Source organism: Protopterus annectens, chromosome 5.part0, assembly GCF_019279795.1.
Source record: "Protopterus annectens isolate FY-2018-M chromosome 5.part0, PAN1.0, whole genome shotgun sequence".
NCBI lineage: Eukaryota > Metazoa > Chordata > Ceratodontiformes > Protopteridae > Protopterus > Protopterus annectens.
In genome coordinates this window covers 491,646,694-491,668,363 of record NC_056735.1, presented here as the reverse complement: position 1 = coordinate 491,668,363, position 21,670 = coordinate 491,646,694, and the positions used below count along the sequence as shown (strand labels likewise).

Below are 21,670 nucleotides of genomic sequence, written 5' to 3'. Positions count from 1 at the left end.
TATCATTACCCTAGCTACCTCCAGGGTATTTGCACTATGTTATCAGCTTTCATACTGGGTTTACTTTTGGATGTACAAACGGCAGGCAATCAAGCCTTGTGTATTCGAAACAAAGTTTTCCAGAGGCAGAATGCTGATCCAGGTAACATTGAATACAATACAGCGAATGGGTAGTGTACTTCGATTATCTGAGTTCGGCATTCTGAGCAGAGATCGCAGTACAGTGAGGAACAGGGAATTAACCCATTTCTTCATTGTAGTGTGATCTTGGAGGTTGTATATATAATTTGCAGGGGGTGTGGGGGGCACAGGGAGGCTTGCTCTCCTGCAAAATAGTTAGGTACATGTACTGTTCACCATAGAGTGTACTGGTATGCTAGGGTGCATAGCATGGGTGACTGATGTCACCTTCTGCTATGTCAAATACATCAAACTACAGGTGTTGATGTATTCAGTTATGATTTGGCTGCTCTATTGATGCTCCATATTCGGCATTTCAGGTCGACATTTTGATCAGTTGACCGATGGACATACGATAGTAAATCTTCATACTGCCCTAACTTATTAGCTTTTACGCTCATACAATCTTTGCCTTCCCACCCTATCACCTCCGTTACATCTTGTCCTTTTCTCCTCATTGTCATCTTCTTAAAGCCCCCTTTACTCTCTTCACTGTCCCTATATACTTCACTAATATTTTCCATTCCATGCCAAAATGGAGTCCCACCTTATTCCAGTCTGTTCACAACCCATTTTCCCTTATTAAAATCTTCGGTAGACTTTATAAGCTCTTATCACCCAGTTACGTAGCACAATGCCCATCTCCTCCTCTTCCTTTTCACCTTGTTTTACTAAATTACTTGTTGAATTTTCTTCTTCTACTCCTTCTATCACTTTTCCCATAAACTTCTTTATTATTTAATTCCTACTTTTCCTTAAATATGAAATAAACCTCCTTATTTACCGACCCCCTCTTCTAAATTACCGATTTTATCTATTTTCATTTGCTGTCATGCTTTGTGCAATATTCTCTGCTGCTACATATCTGGTAAAATATGACACGCCCTATTCTCCCACCTACTGATTGTCTTTTATCCTGTCTTCATCAAACCTACCTCTTTTCCTCTTGCAAACAAACCTGTCACAAAATTTCTGTACCTCTGCCACCTTTCTATCCTGTGAGCACACTCCTAGCTAAATATATTACATCCCCACAAATTATCACATTAATAACAACGTCCTAAGCACAAAATCAGTTGTGAGGGATTTGGGCACCCAGATTGATAGCAACCTGACTTTTGTTCACCATGTTGCTTCCATTGTATGGAAAGCCTTCTACATGGCCCACCTCATAAGTAAAGGTATCTCATCCAGGGACAAGGAAGTCATAACATCCCTGTATTCTTCCCTTATAAGGCCTATTATTGAATACAGTGCCCCTTTTGACATGTACCTCGCAAAGCACATACAGCAGCTGGAGAGACCCCAGAGGTTCCTCACCAGGAGAATCCAGAGCATCTGACATCTACCATACACAGTCAGGCTAAAAGCCCTATCCCTCTACTCAGGTTCATACAGACTCCTCAGAGGTGACCTCTGTCTGGCATACAAGGCGATCATGGGTCCTGCCTTGATGGGAATGCTTGATATCCGCAAGTCAAGCTCCGGTCGAGTAACCGACACACGTGACCTCAACCTGGTCTGTGACATCAACAGTTGGTGGGACAGATTTGTGTCCCAGAGTCTCCCCCATCTATGGAATACACTCCCTCTTCATGTCAAGCAGAGTACTTCTTTACTCCTTTTTAAGTGTAACTTGGATAACTGGATGGGAAACACAAAATACACCCCTGGAATTCTATCAGTGTCCCTGCTCGACAGGGGCACAGAGTGCTGACTTGTCTAAACATGGGCTAAACTCTTGGCTAGGTTTATAATTGCCTCAGGGCCAATAGCCTAGCAACCTTTTATGATCCTATGATCCTATGTGGCAATACCATACATTTCACTACCTCTACCCTTCCCATTTGAGTAAACATTGTACATGATCATCTGTCTGACAAAACTCATAAGCTCTTTGTTATGCCTTCCCAATTTTTAGTTCTAGCCTCTTCCACAGTTTGAGACACCCCCTTTCCTAAGTATTTCTTCCCTCATGCACCCACTCTAGGCCCATCTTTCTCCATCATCCCCTCCTGGCTGCTCCACATTCTTTCACAGAATTGTACAATCATCTGCAGATAAATGTATTTTACTTCTTCTCTCTCTTACCTTTAATCTTTGTATCAGCCCCACTATTACAATGAACAATAAACCAGGTGACAGAGCACAACTGTATCTTCTCCCTCTTATCATTTTCACCTCTCCTAATTATTCCATCGATTCTATCACTTTTACCCACAGCCTTCTCTATAGCACCTTCATTCCATTTAACTAGCTAGTATCTCCATCATTGTACGGGAGTACATCAAAGATATATGAACTGACACTGCCAAAAGCTTTCTGAATATTTATTAGTACCACACTTACAGTCCCTCACTCTATTTTATTTCCCACCACATAAAATTTAGCAGTGTTCTCCAATGGTCTCAGTTATCTGCTCTTAGCGAGCCTCACATGCTCTCACATTGTCACTCTTCTCAATATCCATCCTTCTAATATCACTATCAAAATTCTTGCAGAAATGTTTGTATCTGAATTACACAAAGAGATGGGTCTATAATTTCTCTGGTCATCCCCCCTTTCCTTATATAACACTATTAAAGAAGATTCCCGCATTCAAGATAAATCCATTCTGGGCATAATATCATTAAATACTTTTGTCAGTCCTTTGATTTTTATCACCTCTGTTTTGTAAACGTCAATGGGTCACCAGTTCGAGGTCCCTGCTTTTCTTCTTTTTAAATATCTTATAGCCTGTACCACCTCATATAGCACAATTTTCCCATCTAATACCTTCCATTCCTTACATCTACTACTCATCGCATTCATTTTCTAAATCTATACCTTTTACTTTTTCCTTTGATATACACATTAATAAATGTTCCCAAACTCCTGCTTGATCTCTTCACGCCTACCCACACTATGCCTCTCAGTCATCCTCACTGTAGTCACCCATAGTTTCCTTCCTTGGTTTTTTTTTCACAAACATATTTTTTATTTCTACTTTTCCTTGAAGGTGCCGTATGCCACTGTTCTGTCTAGTTCTGCCTGAACCTTCGTTAGCATCATCTCTTTTATTTTCTCTGTTATCATCTGTAAATGTTCTTGAATGATAACTTCTACTCACTTAATGTGGTCTTACCATCTCCTTAACCTGTTGTCCATTTCACTCATATTCCTTTCCCTATATGTCTTTTTATCCCACTCCTTCCTTACAAGCTCCCTCCAAATCACCTTGATTTCATCACATTGTTTGCAACTAATTATTTCCTTCTGACTTCTGTTTCCCTGACCACCTACTCCAACATACTTTGATGTCACCTTATCTACTCTTCATCGTATCATACCCTGGGCTCCACCTGCATCCCTTCTCCTCCTCCCTGCCCCAAATTTCCTGAGTTAATAAATGATGATTATACAAAACAATTAAATAACCAACTCACTAGCAGATAAAACATTGTAGACCTTGTCCTTACCAATTTAGCCCCATCCTGTACAATGCCTGTAGGATTCCAGTCTTTGATTAAATTTGACTATACACTAGTGACTTACTCTGTTAAAGCGTCAGACATCAGAATGAGAAGGAGAGAGGTAAGTAGGGAGGTAGCTGAGCTAGAAATAGAGAAATAAGCCTTTCCAGTGATGTACACACAATAGAATTTATGTAGCAATACAGCAGTCAACAGGCAGCAGAGAAATATAACCATGCAATATACTGAAGAGAAAAGCATAATGGGGAATAAAGTCACTTATCAGCACTTCAGTAGATATCTTGAAGATAAGGTAGTAAAACCTAACATATGTGAGTGTTCATGTGCTTGCTGGACAACCTAAACTGATAGATGGCGGTAAGCTTTATTTCATGATAAAAATTTTTTTTTTTCTTATTCTGACTGCACATGGGTTAGTAGTGCATGTGCTTGCTTTATTTATATACTGTTATATATGTAAGTCCGCATGCTAAATTACTTATAACAGCATCTTATTCTGTTGCACCTTTTTATCATGTTTGTAATGCCTGCTGTTGTGGCTTAAAATGCTCAGGATGAGGAGACCAACAATACAGAAACATCTAGTGGCTAAAGTCACTTCCCTCTGTGAAAAGCAGATAGTTTAAAGCAGTATAAATGAAGAGCTAGCCCTACTTGTTGAGCTACCTATACCACAATAAATAAACTTGAACAGTACTATGGTGAGCTTTTGCTTACATCTGACCTTCTGTGGTGGTACCACAGTTTGCCAGTATACAGTGCCATAATATATAGATAACATACAGTACAGCACTACTGGGACTAACCTGGCTAATGTGTAAATCAGTGAGCTATGGCTGCATGGTGAATATAGGCACTCGGAGTTTGCCAATAATATATTAAGTGCCCTAGCAATTTTAAGCTCTCATTGGCTGCTTAGAAACATTACTACATTACAGACTTCACTTGACTAGTTTTAAACTTTTCTGCATTATAAATTAAGTAACCACTCAGAGCGAATAGGATGAATGGTTCACCCCAAAGAAGAATCCGACAAAATCCAAAGAGCATATTTAAAAAAAAAATAGATTTTAAGGTTTCATGTTTGGAAATGTAAACACTTGATTTCTGTTACCTTATTGGGTGACTGTTTTTTAAATATGGAGGGATGGGATGTGATTATGTCTGATGAAGCAATCTTTGTAGCTGCAAAAGCGCTCACAGTAAAGAAAAACTTTTATGTTGCTGCCCTTTGCCGTGGTTTGGTTCACTTCATTTTTGCTCTTTGGATTTTCTGCATTATAAACATCAGATGACTAATTCTAAAAAGTTGTATTCATAATGCATAATTTAGCAGTTATAATAGCCTAGCACTGCTCAGGTAGAATTAAAAGCAGTACATCTGAATGAGGTGAGGTGTATTGCAATGATATGTGTCCTTACCTCACTGAGTGCTGCTGATCCCATCATTGTAGAATGCTCATAAGTGCTGATAGACACACATTTCTGTTTTTCTATATGTCACAACACTTCAAAAACTGAAAGCACTTTCACTTCCCTATTATTTTACTATGTTAATCTGCTGAGTGGGCTCGTCAAGTACGACCTGACCAGTTGCCAGTGACTTGCACGATTGACAGATAAGAAACACATACCCTACCTAATCTGAGCATTATCCAACTCATTGGCTAAGCTGGCATTACAAACTAATTTATTTTTTGTTTTTCTGCTGTGCATTAGATAGCTTTATACCTGCCCCATGCGAACTTCAGTTCTTGCATTGGATTGAACTGTGCTAGCAGTTCTTTAAGGCTCTTCCTTGCATTCATATCCATCTCTTTGTAAAAATGTGTTCTAATATCACCTTTGAGTTACCTCCACATATATCCACATGTCTAATTGTTTTTGAACAATTCTTTTTTCAGCAAAGGTGCCATCATTCTGGGCTGTGCATATTCTTTTAAAATACTTGAAATATTCAAACATGTCTTTCAGTCTGTCATTTATTATTAAGTACTTTAACTGTACTTGTGTGTGTTTATTTATTCCATGTTTAACCAGATTTAGTCATTCTTTACACAATCTTTTTGCAGGAGATCATGTGAGAAAAATACACCTCATAAAATTACATATGTGCTATCAAAACTGCCTGCAACCATTTAATAATATACATGAAGAAAGATAAGAGTTTCCAGTTAACAAGTAATATAGATAACTGAGCATACTGAAAGAAGACAAGTTCCAAATATGCACTGCTGACATACTAGGAAAACACTATAAATATAAAATAATGTACCAGTAACCATAGTTAAACAATATGCTGTAATTTTTCATCTGCTATCCACTTATGTCTGCTGTAGGCTGCCTGTTGAGTTACACTGCAAAAACTGGGCAGTGTAAACAGATCAAATAGCCTTCTGTTAGCACTGTGTATAATGTATGTGCTTGTATATGTGACATAGTCTTTAATGCCTTTTCACTAGAGCCCAGCCTAAAATGCAGTCATTCACCGTAATACAAAAAGCTGGAAATGGACTTTATTGGACCCTGTATGCATTTAAGGGATAGTTCTGATAAAGTAAATCCCCATATCAGATTCAGTTGCTGCATAACTAAAGTGATGCCAGGCCATTGTGTGACAAACTGGAGATTAGCACTATTTTTGTGATCGCATATGTATGAAAACTGGACTTTTCATCATACAACTAAGAATTCAGTATCCAAGGGTGTTCTCCCTTTCTCTGAGTTCCCTGAGATGCAGCAGTCTCACAGTTTACTTGTATAAGTAGCAGGAGTGTGGGTCATATTCTTCTATACTGTATGTTGCCAATGGTGGTTTGCAACCCCTGGAAAAAAATGCTTTTTTTGCTGTTTTTTTTTTCATTTTCTAATTGCTCACATTCAAATGTTTCCAGATTCTGTGACTGCATTTACAAAGGTTGATCTCAAAGTAGTCAAGTTTTATTATTAAGCCTAAGTAAAGCCTTGAGATTTTTTTCTGTTTTCTTCATGAAGAAATACATTTTGAGCTGATAGTTAAAGTTGACATTCTGGGAAAGTGTGAAAGTTACATGGAAACTTTATGTGCACAAGAGGACTGAAAGTGTAGCTGTTGAAGTTCTTTTATCTGATGTCACGTCATAGAATTAGGCCATTTATTTGCTGAAGTGAAAACGTGAAACAGTTTCTAATACCTGAATTAAGATTTTCCTCTGACAAGAAACCAGCTGGTAAGCTACTTCATAATATGTTGTGCTGTGTCACATTTATCCTAGGCTCCCCAGGTATGTGTAATATTTAATACAGTCAGTGTACATCAGTATATCAAACAGTCATTCCCCTGCAGCCTTCCTGATAGACATTGTTGATTTTTTTTTAATTCTCTGCTGTGGTCTAAAATGAGGTCAAGCGCTCCTGGCAGATATATATGTGTTAATACAACTTCATTTGCTCACAGCATTCCTGCTGCTCAGATACCTGCACCCCTTACTGATTGCCTTATCATGTCTGCTGCCTTATCATGTCTGCTGTCTGTAATATGCGCACACACACACACACACACACACACACACACACACACACACACACACACACACACACACACGTATGTGCATACACGTACATGCACCCAGACTTGAAAACATGAGTTTTGAGCAGATTAAAAAAAACATCCACCACCTATTTCACCTTATCTCAGTCTGTATTACTGTCTTGTTTTGCATGGATTCACACAATTGCTGTAAAAGTATTCACATGATAACACTATTCACATGATCGTATGAGTAGTATGGTTTTATCTCGGGTCTATATTATTATCTCGAAGTTACGGAACATTGAATACAATATGGTCGACACCATATTATCAAAGTTCTGTAACTTCGAAAATAAAAAAAAATTGAAACATCAAATACTTACCCTGATGGGTTTAAGCAGGGGGGCAAGCCCCCCTACACCCCCCCACACCCCCTGCTACTTAAATATACCAACTCCGATATCGCGCTACAGTGCAGGAAAGGGAAATCTTCCCTTTCCGCACCATACTCCATTAAAGTGCGATCTCAGAGTTGGTATATTTAAGTAGCGGGGAGTGTGGGGAACACAGCCCCCCCACGTGGGGGGTGCAGGGGGACTTGCCCCCCCTGCCTAAACACCCTTTACTTGTTTTTTTTTTAGGGTCTTGTAGAATTTTGATGGTTTAATGGTTCGATCATTAAAGTTCGATCTTTAGTGATTCGAAGCATTACAATTTCGGGATTCTAATATAGACCCTTTATCTCTACTCATGTCAAAAGCTAAATAAAATCAAATTATTTTTCCACTTATTGTTTTCACTCAGAGATTTTTTTCTGTATTCTCATACACATCTGCAAATATTTTAAAACTATTCTCATTAGACTTTGGGGAAGAAGCTTTTCAAATTATGTGAACTAGCATCTGTTGTGGGCCTTTAACTCTTTATTGTTAACCTTCTGTGATTATAGTGCCTGCATCTATTGCTGTGATGGATGTGAGAAGACAACAATACATTACATAATATAGGTTTGCTGGAAGAGAACTGTATAGACTTCCAAACAATGTGTCTAGATCACAGTATCAGTTCTCTGCCTTACCCATTGGACTGTACACTGCACCAAGAGTGTTCACATTCACCCATAATGAGGTGTAGAATCAACTAGTTTAAAGGTGGTACTTGTTAAGCACTTTCGTCCAAATACAGAAGTGGACTTCCTTAGAACAAATACCCATATTAAGCAACCAACCACTTTTATACAAAACCCCCCAGGTCATGTGACTAATTAATTATGCAGTTCGTATTAAAGGTGCATTTTAAAAACGATTATATCTTACAGAATTAAAAGTACATTTTAAGCCATGATTATGTCTTGCAAAATCAATAACAAAACCAATAAAGTTTACATAAGTCCATAAAAAAACAACATGAATAGTAACATAAATAACAATATCTTAAGACTTATCATTTATTACACATAACTATTTGATTTTTATATCACAATTTAGCATTACAAAGTTTTAAAATACTGTTAAAAGAAATAGTATAATTCATGCCATACTATGCATTGGCATTTAGATGCACTTGCCACAAAAGTTCTTTGCATCCTAATCTCAATTCTCAAGGTCCCCCTCTAGGATTTATTGGGACCTTTTTCTAGTACAAGGAAATAAAATTTCTTGTTATCAGTACATTTTAACCTGTGCATGTATAAAGCGTTGTTCAAGGTGAAATTATGAACATGATAATAATGTTCATATATCCTCCTCTTTAACACATGTTCTGTTCTGCCAAAGTAGTAACAGTGACTTTACTCGCAATACGCCAGATGAACAACCCTTGTCAAATTACAATCACATTTGGAATTTGCCCTCAATTCCCTATCAAGCATCTTCAAATTTGAAACATCTCACCTGACTGTATGTGCATTGTCTACATGCCCCACACTTTTTCATACCTCTAGCCATTTTCTTATTAATGGGAACATTATGTGCCATCTCAAATTTTTCTTTAATGTTCATATGCCTTTTGTAAGTAAAATACGGTTTGTCACCCAATAAGTTACAAATATTATCATATCCAATACATTTCCAGTTGGTGGTTATAATTTTTCTTATCTGATTACTTTCATTTCCATGTTTTAGTAACATAATGTTTTCAAGTTGGTCTACCTTTTTGATATGACCTAATATTTGTTCGGTTGGGCAACCTTTTCCTAAAAGGGGACTGTATATGTTGTTTTCTCTTCTGTATTACTACCTCTCTCCTTATGTTGTCAAGCAATGACGGGGGGTACACCCTATCAAGGAACATCTTACTTAGTGTATTTTGCTCTCTGATGAAATGATTATCCTCAGATGTAAATTTGGAAGCACGTATCATTTGTCCTTTCACATGACCTTTCTTCTGAAAGAAGGGTGATGACTATTAAAGTGTAGAAAATTGTTAGAGTACATAAGTTTCCTATAAAATCTTGAAATGAACTTACATTGAGAATTGTCGTAACATCTAGGAAATTCATCTCTTCATATGAACAAGTAGCTGTAAATCAAAGGAAATTAACACTACTATTTAGATATTCCACAAATTCTTTAAATCTCAGTTTGTTCCCCTTCCAGATAATAATTATGTCATCCAAAAATCTGCTGAAATGACAATGTGTTCCATATATCCAGATTTAAACACTACATTCTGTTCCCAGTACCACTGTACTATGTTTGCATATATGGGAGCACAAGTGGCTCCCATAGCTACACCTTGTACTTGTTTGAAGTACTTCCTATCGAAAAAATTTAGCTGTTTTCCAATGTTGTTTCTATAAAGTCCCCTAAAACAAACATTCCTTGTTTGACAAAAACTGACGTGGAACAGGCCTCCTTAAACCAAGCTACCCCAGAACCATGTGGAATGCAGGAGAATAAATCAATAGTCTCCAGTGTGGTAAATAAATATTCTTTACCAAAAAAGATCAGGAGTAATGCTTGTTAAAAAAATCCCAAGAATATTTCATTATGTAGGGATATTTCATGGTAAACTCCTTTAACTTAGCATCCACTTAAAGCACTAAAGGGTGTGTTTTACACCTTGAGGCTGCTACTATTGGGCGAATAGGCAGATTTGAAACATCCTTGTGGATCTTTGGAATGCTAAAGATCGTGGGGATTAGTGAACAGTCTAGCTTAAAAAAAACTGTAAAGTTTATAGTCAATCACACTTTGATCAGTCAAGTCTTTTAACATCAAGTCAATCTTGTGAAACACTCAAGTTACTTAATTTCTTGAAACTCTGAAATAATGGTCACCATTATTGAGAATGCCATACATCGTACCAGAGTAATCAGTAGCGCTCATTAACATTAATCCCCCACCCTTGTCCGCTTCAGAATCCTGGTCTGCCTTTTAGTGGGTAATTCCTTCAATAAGTTGAATTCATCACTAGACAGATTGTGATGTAAACCAAAATGTTGCCCATATAATTTGTGAATGCCACATTCACAAAATATTTCAAAAAGGGATAGTGTAGGGTGTAGGGGAGGATTATATGCACTTTTTCTTGAAAGAGATGTGGATAAACCAAAAATTGTAGGATTTTCACTGTGTAAAATACACAATTAAGTGTTCTTACAAACAACTTACGATCAATGATAATTTCACTTATATCTGTTTTTGTTCGAGGTACAAATGTAAACTCTTTACTTAATAGTTCAAAATGTCTTGTATATATCTTAAAATTACTGTAATTGTTCATTTTAAAACCTTTATGTTCACATATTATAGTATCATCATACACATCCACTGTTACTGTGAGTATCAAAAAGTAATAATTCATCCAAACCTTCTTCTATTAATGACTTTTCTGCACAGAATGAACTTAAAGGTGTTATCACCTTTCCTCCTGCTTTTTCTGTTGTTGTTGCCCCTGTATGATCTCTAATTCCTGGGACTGTCTGTTGTTGCAACTACCTGATTCCTCCATCTCTGTTTCTCTTGAGATATCTTCTCTGATCACCATTGTTCTACATCTAAAATATCATTTTCCTCATTGTTTTGTTCTTCCTATAAAACCTCTCAGAGGGTAATTTGTCACTATTGTTGGTATCCTGCCTGTTCTTGTGTACACAGGGTTTGGGGTATGCAAGCCCTTTCATGTATTCAAATTAATGACAGTGTAACTTATTATCTAATTTTAATTTTTTTCAAGCATGGAATTCACATCAGCAAATATTTTGTAGTAATTGTTAGAGCTGTCTTCAAACAGAAAATCACATTTTAGTCCCTTGTCAAGTCTGTTAATATCATGCAACAGTCCTGTCATCACTTTCTTGTTGGAACGTATTAACATATTAACACATTCATAATTTGACATCCACAATCATTAAATATCGCAACCAATTCATTATTCAAATCGGTGTCATAGCAGACGCCAATGGACATCCTCCGTATCCTCATTCCCCTTGGTACATGTTGCTTAACAAGGCATTCTTTAAGATACAGGTAATCTAGTTGTAAAGACTTATATTTTTTCAACTTGTTCTCAAATAAGTCTAGTTTCTCATTAAAAGAGGCATTTACAGTTTTAAGTTCTGTATCATGGACAGGGTTGAAGTTCATATTATTTAACTATACATAAAAATCAAGTCTATGCTGCCCGTTACCTCACAGTTGAGTTTTGGTTCAGGTTTTAGCTCCAGTTATAGCTCATTGCAAGCTTCAGGGTATCTACATTTTTCCGTATTTAGATGATTTGATTATCTTTGAAGAGTTTTTTTTTTTCAAAGTGTCTGGAATCTCTCTCACTTGGGTGAGAGATCTCTTACAAAAGCTGGGATTCCAAGAGAACATTCAAAAATCTTTCTTGACTCCCTCACACAGGATTGTGTTCTTCGGATGTCAAATGGACACCTTAGTTCAAAGAGCTTTTCTTCCACAGGAAAAAATAGATTTTTTATTTAGATCTGTTTCTAAGGTTTTCCACACAGACTTCAATCACTGTGAGGGATTTGGGGTCTCATGGCATCTATGATTCTCATGATACCCCTGGCAAGATTCTACATGAGAAAGGTACAGTGGTATCTGAAATCTGTTTGGTCCCAGCATCAACAACTTTTATCTTTTCAAATCCCAGGGTTAGGATTTGTTGAAGAGAAATCTTTTTGTGGAGACAACAGATGCCATTAAATCCAGGTCTCCCCTTCTGTCTCCCTGCTCCAAAGCAGTCAGTCACTACAGATGTTTTGGACTTTTCTTGGGGAGTGGTTTAGGAGGGATGAAAGTGCAGGGGGTATGTGACACCAAAGACAGATACAAGCACCTAAATATCAAGAAAATGCTTGTCCTAATCAAGGCACTCAACTCTCTTTGCTCCTGGGGACCTCCTCAGGTGGTTCGAGACAATATGACGTTCCTGCAGTACATCAACAAGCAAGGGGAAACCAGGTTGTATCCCCTTTGAAGACTAGCCATGTTAGTTTTGGATATAGCTTCACAGCACAGTGTCACTTTACAGGCACCCTGCATTCTGTCAAGAGCAAAATTGTATGGCAGTTAAGTTGATTAGGACCAGGGCAAACCCTCATGAATGGAAACTAGATCAGGCGATCTTCCAAGATTTGATCCATCTGTGGGGAGTTCCTCAAGCAGACCTCTTCTCCTCTCTGAACAATTAACTGTCAAGATTATTTTCCAGGATGCCATGCAAGAAGGCCTGGACAATAGAGACCTTTTCTTTTCTTTTCTTTGGACAGGAATGTTTCTCTATGATTTTCCACCATTTCCACTTATATCCATGGTACTTCTGAAGATTCCAAAGGAATCCCCCAAGATCACTGAGGTGACTCCCTTCTGGCCTAGGCAACTGTGGTTCTACCTTCTTTTGGAAATAGCCAGGGGCAATTACCACAAGCTTCCTCACAGATTGGATCTACTCAAAGAAGGACAGGGGTGTTTAATACATCCTAATATCAATCATCTTCAGTTAACTGCCTGGATTATAGGGCTTAATTCTTTTTAGGCATCTGTTTACTGGGGATATGCAGCAGGTACTAATGGAGGCAAAAAAGCCTGCAACTAGAAAATCATATATTACCAAATGGAAAAGGTTTTCTAGTTAGTGCCAATGACATAATCAGCACCCATTCAGGACTAGTTGTTCTCTGGTTTTACAATATTTTTGTGATTTACTGTCTTATGGCCTTTCTTATTCGTCTGTCAAGGTTCATTTATTAACCATTTCAGCATGCCTGCCCATGGCTCCTCTTATTTCAATGCAGTCTCATGTCAAAATGTTCTCAAAAAGGGTTTTGCATAAGATGGCCCCAAGAAAACCAGTGGCCCCTCCTTGGGATCTTAATTTTGTGTTAGAGAAACTAATACTTGCTCCATTTGAACCAGCTAATCTGACTGACTTGAGCTTCTTAACATGGAAAACAGTTTTAATGATTGCTCTGACCTCTGCAAGAAGGATATCTGAGTTGCAAGTTCTTATGGTAAGTCAACCCTATCTCATTTTCTATAGGGAGAGGGTTTCTTTCAAAACTAATCCTGCTTTTATACCTAAAATGGTGTCCAGGTTTACTTTAAGCCAAACTATTCCTCTCCCTGTTTTCTTTCCTAGCCTAAAATGAGGGAGAATGGATACTCCATGCCGTGGATGTCAACAGACAACTCAGGTGCTATTTTGGCAGAATTAAATCTTTCAGATCTTCGGATCAGTTGTGCATTACTTGTGAAGGTGAGAAGAAGAGACAACCCATGTAAAAGCAAATGGTTGTCTAATGCTGTTACTTTTTGTCATACTCGCCCTATCAGATCTATTCCAAGCTGTGTCAAGGCCCACTGTGCCAGAGCCTTGGCTTCATCTGTGGCTTTTTGGAAAGAGTTAGATTCTATAAGTATTTTAGAAGCTGCTACTTGGTCCTCTGTACATAACTTTTACAAAGCACTATAAGCTTGATTCCTTCTCCAGGTCTAGATAAAGCTTTGCTAGGACCATTCTCCAGGGGCTCCTGGACTCTTCTCCTTCAACCTTCCAAAGGTACTTAACTATGGTTATCTACCCTTATAGCCAAGGCCATTGCAGCAATGATCAATATGATGAATGTAATACAGTTGTGTAAGCTAAACTTACCATAGCAGTAGATGTTCAAATGATCATTGCTGCAGTAGCCACTCCATCCCTTGTTTTCAGTGTGTCTTTTATGTCAGGGTGTGGACATTTATTTTTTGTTCTTAGCATTATCCTTTCATAACTCAGCCTCCCTCTGACAGGAAAGCTTTGAAGTGTTTTGCACCCAAACTTGTCTTTTGGTCAACCCAGCTCAAGCTGCCTGACAGTTTGGGTGTGTGGAAGGTGCCCTGAAGCTTTGGGAGCTGGCTGGCTGTTATATCCTTGGCAGGATATAAACCCTATAACTAAGGCTAGTGCAGCAGTGATCATTTGAACATCTACTGTTATGGTAAGTTCAGCTTGCAGAACCGCACTTTCTAGACAAATTTGTGCAGACGCACAAGTATGTAGAAAGAGTGAACTATTTCAGATAACTGTGTTGTTTCATCCTTTTACATAATTAAATCAAATCTTCTGCATTAAAGCTTCTGAAAACTATTCTGACATTTTTAATAAAAAGGTGGTGCATCTATTATGTGACACCCCGACACCATGTGTAAAAATGGGAAAAGACATCTACCTTTCACTTTGACTTTGGCAGTTAACTAATCAGATTTATTTTTTGTTTGTTTAATTTTCAGGGTGTTACTGCGAATGTCCCACACTAATTTTAACATGGTGCTTATTGATAAACATGGCATGGACAAGGAACGCTACAGTTTCCCAGTTACTCCTGCTGAGATCTTCACATTAATTGATACTTTTAGTTTACGGAAAGAAGAAATGAAATTACAAGCAGAAGCAGGACAGACATGCAGCCAAAACTGAACACAGGCATATTATTTTCCATAACAGAATTATTTGTCTCTGTCTCTCCAATGGTGCTACATGGAGCATAGCTTTCTAATGTTGATGTATACATTCGTTGGTATTTCCATTATGGTATTATATTATATTATACATTCTTTTTTTGACATTTAATGTTTGCATGAGTTTTTCTAATGAGAAACTGTTAACTGATATTCCTGCATTCACCTGCCTTTGGGAATGCTGAAGTGTACAGAGATCTGTTAAGAGAAAACAACACAGATGCTAACATATTTCAATTTTCTTTTTTGTATAAACTGTTAATTCTCATGTATTTGTATTCCTTTAAATACTACAATAATTAAATAATTATTTCATACTTAAGTATTTTGTTTTATTTGTCAGTTGTTAGAATACATTGTATATTAATTATTTAAAGAAAAACTGAGTGGATACATATATTGCTGTACATCATACCTGTCAAATTTCCATTGTATTTTACTTTATTCATTTGTTAACCAGGCAGACACAGTAGACTTCAGTGCTTCTGTTCAGGGATGACCCAGGAGCACTGCTTGGTTAGGTGGGATACTTAAAGCCACACAGACAGCAGTGGAGACTACCTGCATAGTATCTAGACAATGTTTCCCACCTATTCCCTTTTAGGACAGTGCTCTTGCACATGGTCCCAAATATAACGTGATGGGTGCCAAGGAATGTGCTGTTCTGCCAGGGTAAGCATGCCCATCTTTCTCCTGCCACACCTCAGATGCCCGGCCTGCTAATTGAACCAATTTTAGTCATTAATGAAGTTATGGACATTGGAAAGAGAGCTGGGATGGGGGGGGGGGTACTTACAAAATGGCAATCCAAGCAGCTGCTGTGTTTACAAGCTTTCTCCCTAGTTTGGAAATTTATTATAAATGTCAAGCCAGTAAGCAATATTTAATTTTAAACTGAGACCAGCAACATTAGTGATTGTGTGGATGCCTCACTCCAGAGTAAAACTAAAAAGAGGTCGTTACATAAGGAGATCCAAGTGTCCAAAGAAGAATCAGGCCATGACAACATGACCACAGCAGTCATATTGGGAGGAGAATGTGGCTATTCTGCTGTACCCATCACCTCAACAGCTGACTCATTTAAAGCTCTTGAGAAGGTATTTGTCAGAGATTCAGAAGTTAAACACTAAAATAAATGAATTCATGGTGAAGTGCCCGGTAAGAGAAAAGGATGTTGATGCAACCCTGTCCTATCACTTTCACACCATTACAAATTTTGTGAAAGTCAATGAATTACTGAAGGAAGGAGCAACAAGTTTAGAGATGAAAGGACGAACATTATGAGTATATTGGGAGTAGCCACACGAAGAGAAGGCCAGAACTGCCCCTTATTTGTGCAGCAGCACTTCACCAGAGGATCGGTGTCCACTGAAGATGAAAGGTAGAATGAGCTAACAGGCAGGGAGGGAGCACTGCACAGAGGAAATCTAGACTGATATTAGGATGTCTGGAGATGTTCACTTTAGAAGAACAGCTTCTTTCACAATTTGGGGACCTAACTGTTCACTAGTCCCTCCCTTCCTCACCTCGTAACCAGTCACTTGCAGTCCCAAACATTGTTTTGTACACAGAGTGCATATAGTGTATTTATAAATCCTTGAATCTAGCAGGATTGACCTGCAGATGCTTGAATTGATAATTCTTCACATTAACGACATGTCTCACATGATTGTACTGTGCTCAACCGTCCTGTGCTCTGCAATGATTACATAATGTTCTTTGCAAGTGTATACATCACTGAAACTATACTATCACCTGTTTCTCATGTAATTCTTAATATTATCTGCCTTGTAAGTCCAGGTCTTGGATGTAAATGGCCATTTGACATGCCTATCTACTCAGTAAACAAATAGTAAATAAATAAGTAATATCAAATTAGAAATACCAGGATTTATGTGTAGAATAACTATCTAGCACTTAGAAGCTAATACCAAGCTCTTTATCCTAAATATTCTTAGGGAGTAATACCTGTGGAAGCCAAAACATTTACTGATGCTACATAAACATCAGAAATTTTAAAGGGCTGTTCTGTACCACCCGGAGATCAATGTGGAGCGTGAAGTGAGCCAGAGAACATGTTGTGCCTTCCACATATGTGGTAGCGATAACAAGACCTGATCATACTTACAAAACAAAACACAGCAGTAGAATGTTTAAGCTTGTATTTATATAAGTACTACATACATGTTAGTATCGTATATCTTTCAAGTCTAAGGAAATCCTCTGTTTAAATGCACAAGAGCTTTGTCCTACATAGAAAGAACTGCAGAAGAAAACCACAAGATATATAATCCATTCAGTGACACAGGCAATTAAATGAATTATTTCAAACATTTTAATAGTATTTTTTGATATAATTTTTGTGTTAACTATGAATGAACAAAAACAAAAGTGTTCACATAGAAAACAACTCTGTGGCTTCAGACCCAACAGTCTTTGCCTGATTTTGTCCTTATGAGGATGTTTAAAATCTGAGATTTAAGAATCAATGTTTTTATCTCTCCTAAATGGAAAAAATACATCTACCTTGTATTATAGTTCTATAAAAACCATCACCCACTGGCCAAAACTGATGGAAATCATTTCAAATCTTTTAAACACCACAACCAAAGCACAATGTAATTGTTGCCTGTCTTTATTATTAGACCGATTTCTTTTTTGGTATGTCAAAGTCTGAAAGAGGGGTTGCATCAATGCCTTATTATAAACAATATTAATGATTTCTTCAATATAATCTTTTGTAAGAATCTGTCTTTTAATGTACTAAATTGCTTTTCTAGGCTTCTAGCTTACTACAGATTATCAATTTATCAGGAAAAAAATGGGAGTATGGAATATTATGTATAACTGACCTAGGGAGAGAACCTGAAGCCAATAAGAATGCATTTCCGAAAAGCGCTTACAAAACAAAAATGTCACAATATAGATCCATCAAATGGCTTAGTTACTGAAACAGCTGAAAAAATCTAGAGTAAAGATCTAGATTTTTGCTGTAAATTTAAGCCCCATGTCATTCTCACCCAGTTATGGTCAGATTTTTGTTTTCTTTTTTGGAGGTTTACCATCTTTATTACTATGTCTACAGTAGCATGCTTATTAATCATGACATTTATAAGGAAATATATTTTCGTATGAACTTTTTATTAATTTGCATCTGGCAACAAGAAAAGAGAAGAAACTATTGTATATCATTCCACTGCATATATAGGAATTGATTATAACATATAACATACCCTGTATGAACTTGTAGTATATATATATATATATATATATATATATATATATATATATATATATATAGGAAATGTTAACTTCTTTTGCCACCAATTTGTAGAAGGGAAGATTTTCAATCTAACTTAAATTGAGGATGAGCTAAAGGTATCAACAAAGACCCCAAGGCACCTGAGTTAGCTAAGATTTTGTGTGTATAATAGAAGGGCCTATATATAGTTGAGATACTGAGATGTGCCTGTTGAAGGGGACTTGGCATGACACCCTACACCCATGATCACTAATAATAAATTAGTGTGCCTATTAGCACCTCCTGCAGTGATGAATGGTAATCACAGCTACAGATAAAGTGCAACTAGCATACAAAAAAAAACATGATGGGGTATATTCTAGCCTGTCAATATCTCCTACAATCTTTAAAAGGGATGCTAGGTGGCCTATATACAGGCTGAGAAGTTTAATGCCTCCTTTTGATCAAGAAGGATAGTAAGTAGCATCAGTGCCCCTCAAGGCTGAAGGCGACCAAAGAAATACTCATATTAGCTTATCCAATGTGCGTAGTGTCTTGTATGGTATATGCTGCAGAAGACTTTGTAGCATGTACAGTAACCAAGGGTATACATTTGTTTTAACTAGCAAAAGTTTGACCTCAAAAGGGAGGTTCTATTGTTGCCATCCACCCAGGTGGTCACTGGTCACTGATTCCTTCCTGAAACAGCCTGTGGTTTGGATTCCTAGTTTGCTTATCTACCAAATTCAGGAAGACACCCAAATATAGAAAGGAGGATGGGTTGTAAGTAAAGTTGTAAGCACGCTGATCATGCATAATCAATATTGATTTTGTAGGATTTATGTTGTGCCCTGAATATGGGCCCTAAATCATAAGGGTACACCAAATTTGAGGAAGGGTTTCTTGTGGATTGGTTATGAGTAGTAGAAAGTCATCCATGAACAATGCTAAGCCATCTTGGGCTCACTTAGACTCTGTTCTTTTCTTAAAATTTCTCTTGATGCCACAGCAAGAGGCTCAATGATGAGAATGAATATAGAAAGTGCTAAGGGGCAGGCCTTGGATTACCTAGATGATTGGTAAAGTCTGGGTGCCCAATATAGTATGGCAAAAACCTCCACAATTTGGGAAGCAGTGGACTCCAGTCTGAAAAAGTGAACTTCAAGCCATCATGGTTTGAATATGGGCATGGAACAATTTCAAAATGAGGACTCATTTATAGCAAATCTTGATCAACCTGTATTTTATCTATTCTTGTGTAGGTATCAGATCTGGGAGTGTAATGAGCATACAATCTAGAAGTAGTATTGTCTGAAGCACCTAGGTCTACTAATGATAGATCAACTGCTCATTTTTACTGCTTTTGCTAATGGAGAAAGTAAAAAGGGCCTTGTACCAGTGGCGTTTTGGGTTTCCATGGCACAGTTGAAGTTAACTGATAATATTAGGACATTTCTGATCTTATCTTGTCCATAATTAAGGATGTCTTAGTTCCCCTAGTCTCTAATGCTGGATGGTGGTAAATCGTTAATGGTCATCAACAGCCTGTTTCCTACTCAAAAGTGAGCTCCTGCAATCTATCCCCAGAGAGAAAAAGTGCCCACTATTTTTACATATGCACAGCCTCTCCTTATTAAGAATGCCACCCCCTTGTGTTTTTCTGGAGTATGAACTGATGCAGCAGCTAGCTCATATCTCCAAGAAGACAGCTTGGAGAGTTCAGGAATGGTATATGAGTTTATTGCATATAGTTCCAGGGAAGTATAAATGCGAGAAGCAAACTGAGCTGCAAGCATCCAGTAAACAAAATCAACACGAGGAAATGAAAGTGTGCATTAAATGAGACAGAACAAACTGAATGAGCCAAAATGCCATTCCTGTTGTTAGTTTGGTAATTTCCTCAGCTGGGTTATTTGGCACAATGCAATGTAATGTTTAAGGGGAGGATAAACCTCTGCTACCAGGATCTTAAGCCTGCCGCAGTGAGATTCAGGCCAATATCACTTATTCCTCCCTGTAATAAAGTGACTGTTAAGCCTGAGAATTATGAATAAGCTGAAGTGGCTTGTAGAAGGGGATCTGCAGTCTATTTTCTTGAGGCAAACAGGATGACCATTGTAACCAATGGAGTACAGCTGTATTCCAGAATTTAAAATGGTCAATAGGGATCAGCAGAATTTTTTGTTAGTCTATAGGCCTTAAGGAGGTTTGGAAAGTGCCTCCTAGGAGGTGTTGTTCACAAGACAGGAGAGTTTTGGAAACTCTTCTTTGTTTGGGAGCAAGTATTACCAGCATGGGGAAAGGTTGGTCTACAGTGCAAGACAAATATGTATCCTGTGAAAAGATTACAAAGAACATTAAAAAAAGTGTGGAGGCTGGAGCAGGATTCCAAAGGACATTGCCAGAGAAGTGTGGAACTTTGGAAAGTGACTACAAATGGAAAAATGTGATGTATCTGTCCTAGTCAAGCATGAGAAATGAACTAGAACAGCAAGCCAAAAACTATTCATATTCTAGACTGTTCTGTTTATTTTGCTAAAATAATTTGTTGTGCTGCATTGTCTCTAGATTCTGCTCCTAAAGAAAAAACACTGGATACTTATTTGCTGGAGTGACCATAATAATTTAAGTAATAATTGATTGTAGCTTTCTGGCATATATAACTGAAAATATATATAATATTCATAAACCACATTACAAATTATAAACCTCACTGTCACCAATCCTACTATGGGCCTGTTGTTGGGTGGTGTCACGTAAAGCCCTCCCAAATGGTCTTCAAATTGATTTGATTACAAAAACCACGTCATAGATTATGCCACCATCAGTACAGCACTGTTATGAACTGCCTTCTTGTTCATCAATACCAATCTATATAAAAAAGGGGTGAAAATGTAATAAAAAGGGAGATGAGGCCATGAGGAGCTGCCCCTATGGAAGGATAGGAGCAGGGAGGGTTGAAATGCTACTGCCAAGGTGATGCCAGCAGCATGAAGCTGTTGTAGTTTGCAATTAAATTTCTGGAAACAGAGTGAGACAACACCACTTGCTACTTCACAAGATCACATTGTCTCTGGAATCTGTTCCCAAACAAAAAACACTGGCTTGGCCACATATTTGCATGAGCAACCATAATAATTTTATTAATAATAGAAAATCGATTGCAGGTTTCCAGCGTATATAACTGTAAATATATATAATATTCATAAACCACATTACAAATTATAAATTTCACTGTCACCAATACTACCATGTGCCTGTTTGGTGGTGTCACCTAAAGCCCTTTCAAATGGCCTTCAAATTGATTTGATTA

The 21,670-nt window shown here is 37.6% G+C and overlaps 1 protein-coding gene across 3 annotated transcripts in view; it reads left to right on the top strand.

Moving 5' to 3' along the window:
• SRPX (sushi repeat containing protein X-linked) overlaps window positions 1-15,438 on the top strand; it is a 1,243,861-nt gene extending 1,228,423 nt beyond the window's left edge. For all 3 annotated transcript variants that reach the window (XM_044072420.1, XM_044072418.1, XM_044072419.1), the window contains one exon: window positions 14,889-15,438. In XM_044072420.1, coding sequence (XP_043928355.1) covers window positions 14,889-15,075 — 187 coding nt within the window. In that variant the 3' untranslated portion in view covers window positions 15,076-15,438. The remainder of the gene's footprint in view (window positions 1-14,888) is intronic.
• The last annotated feature ends 6,232 nt before the right edge of the window (window positions 15,439-21,670 follow it).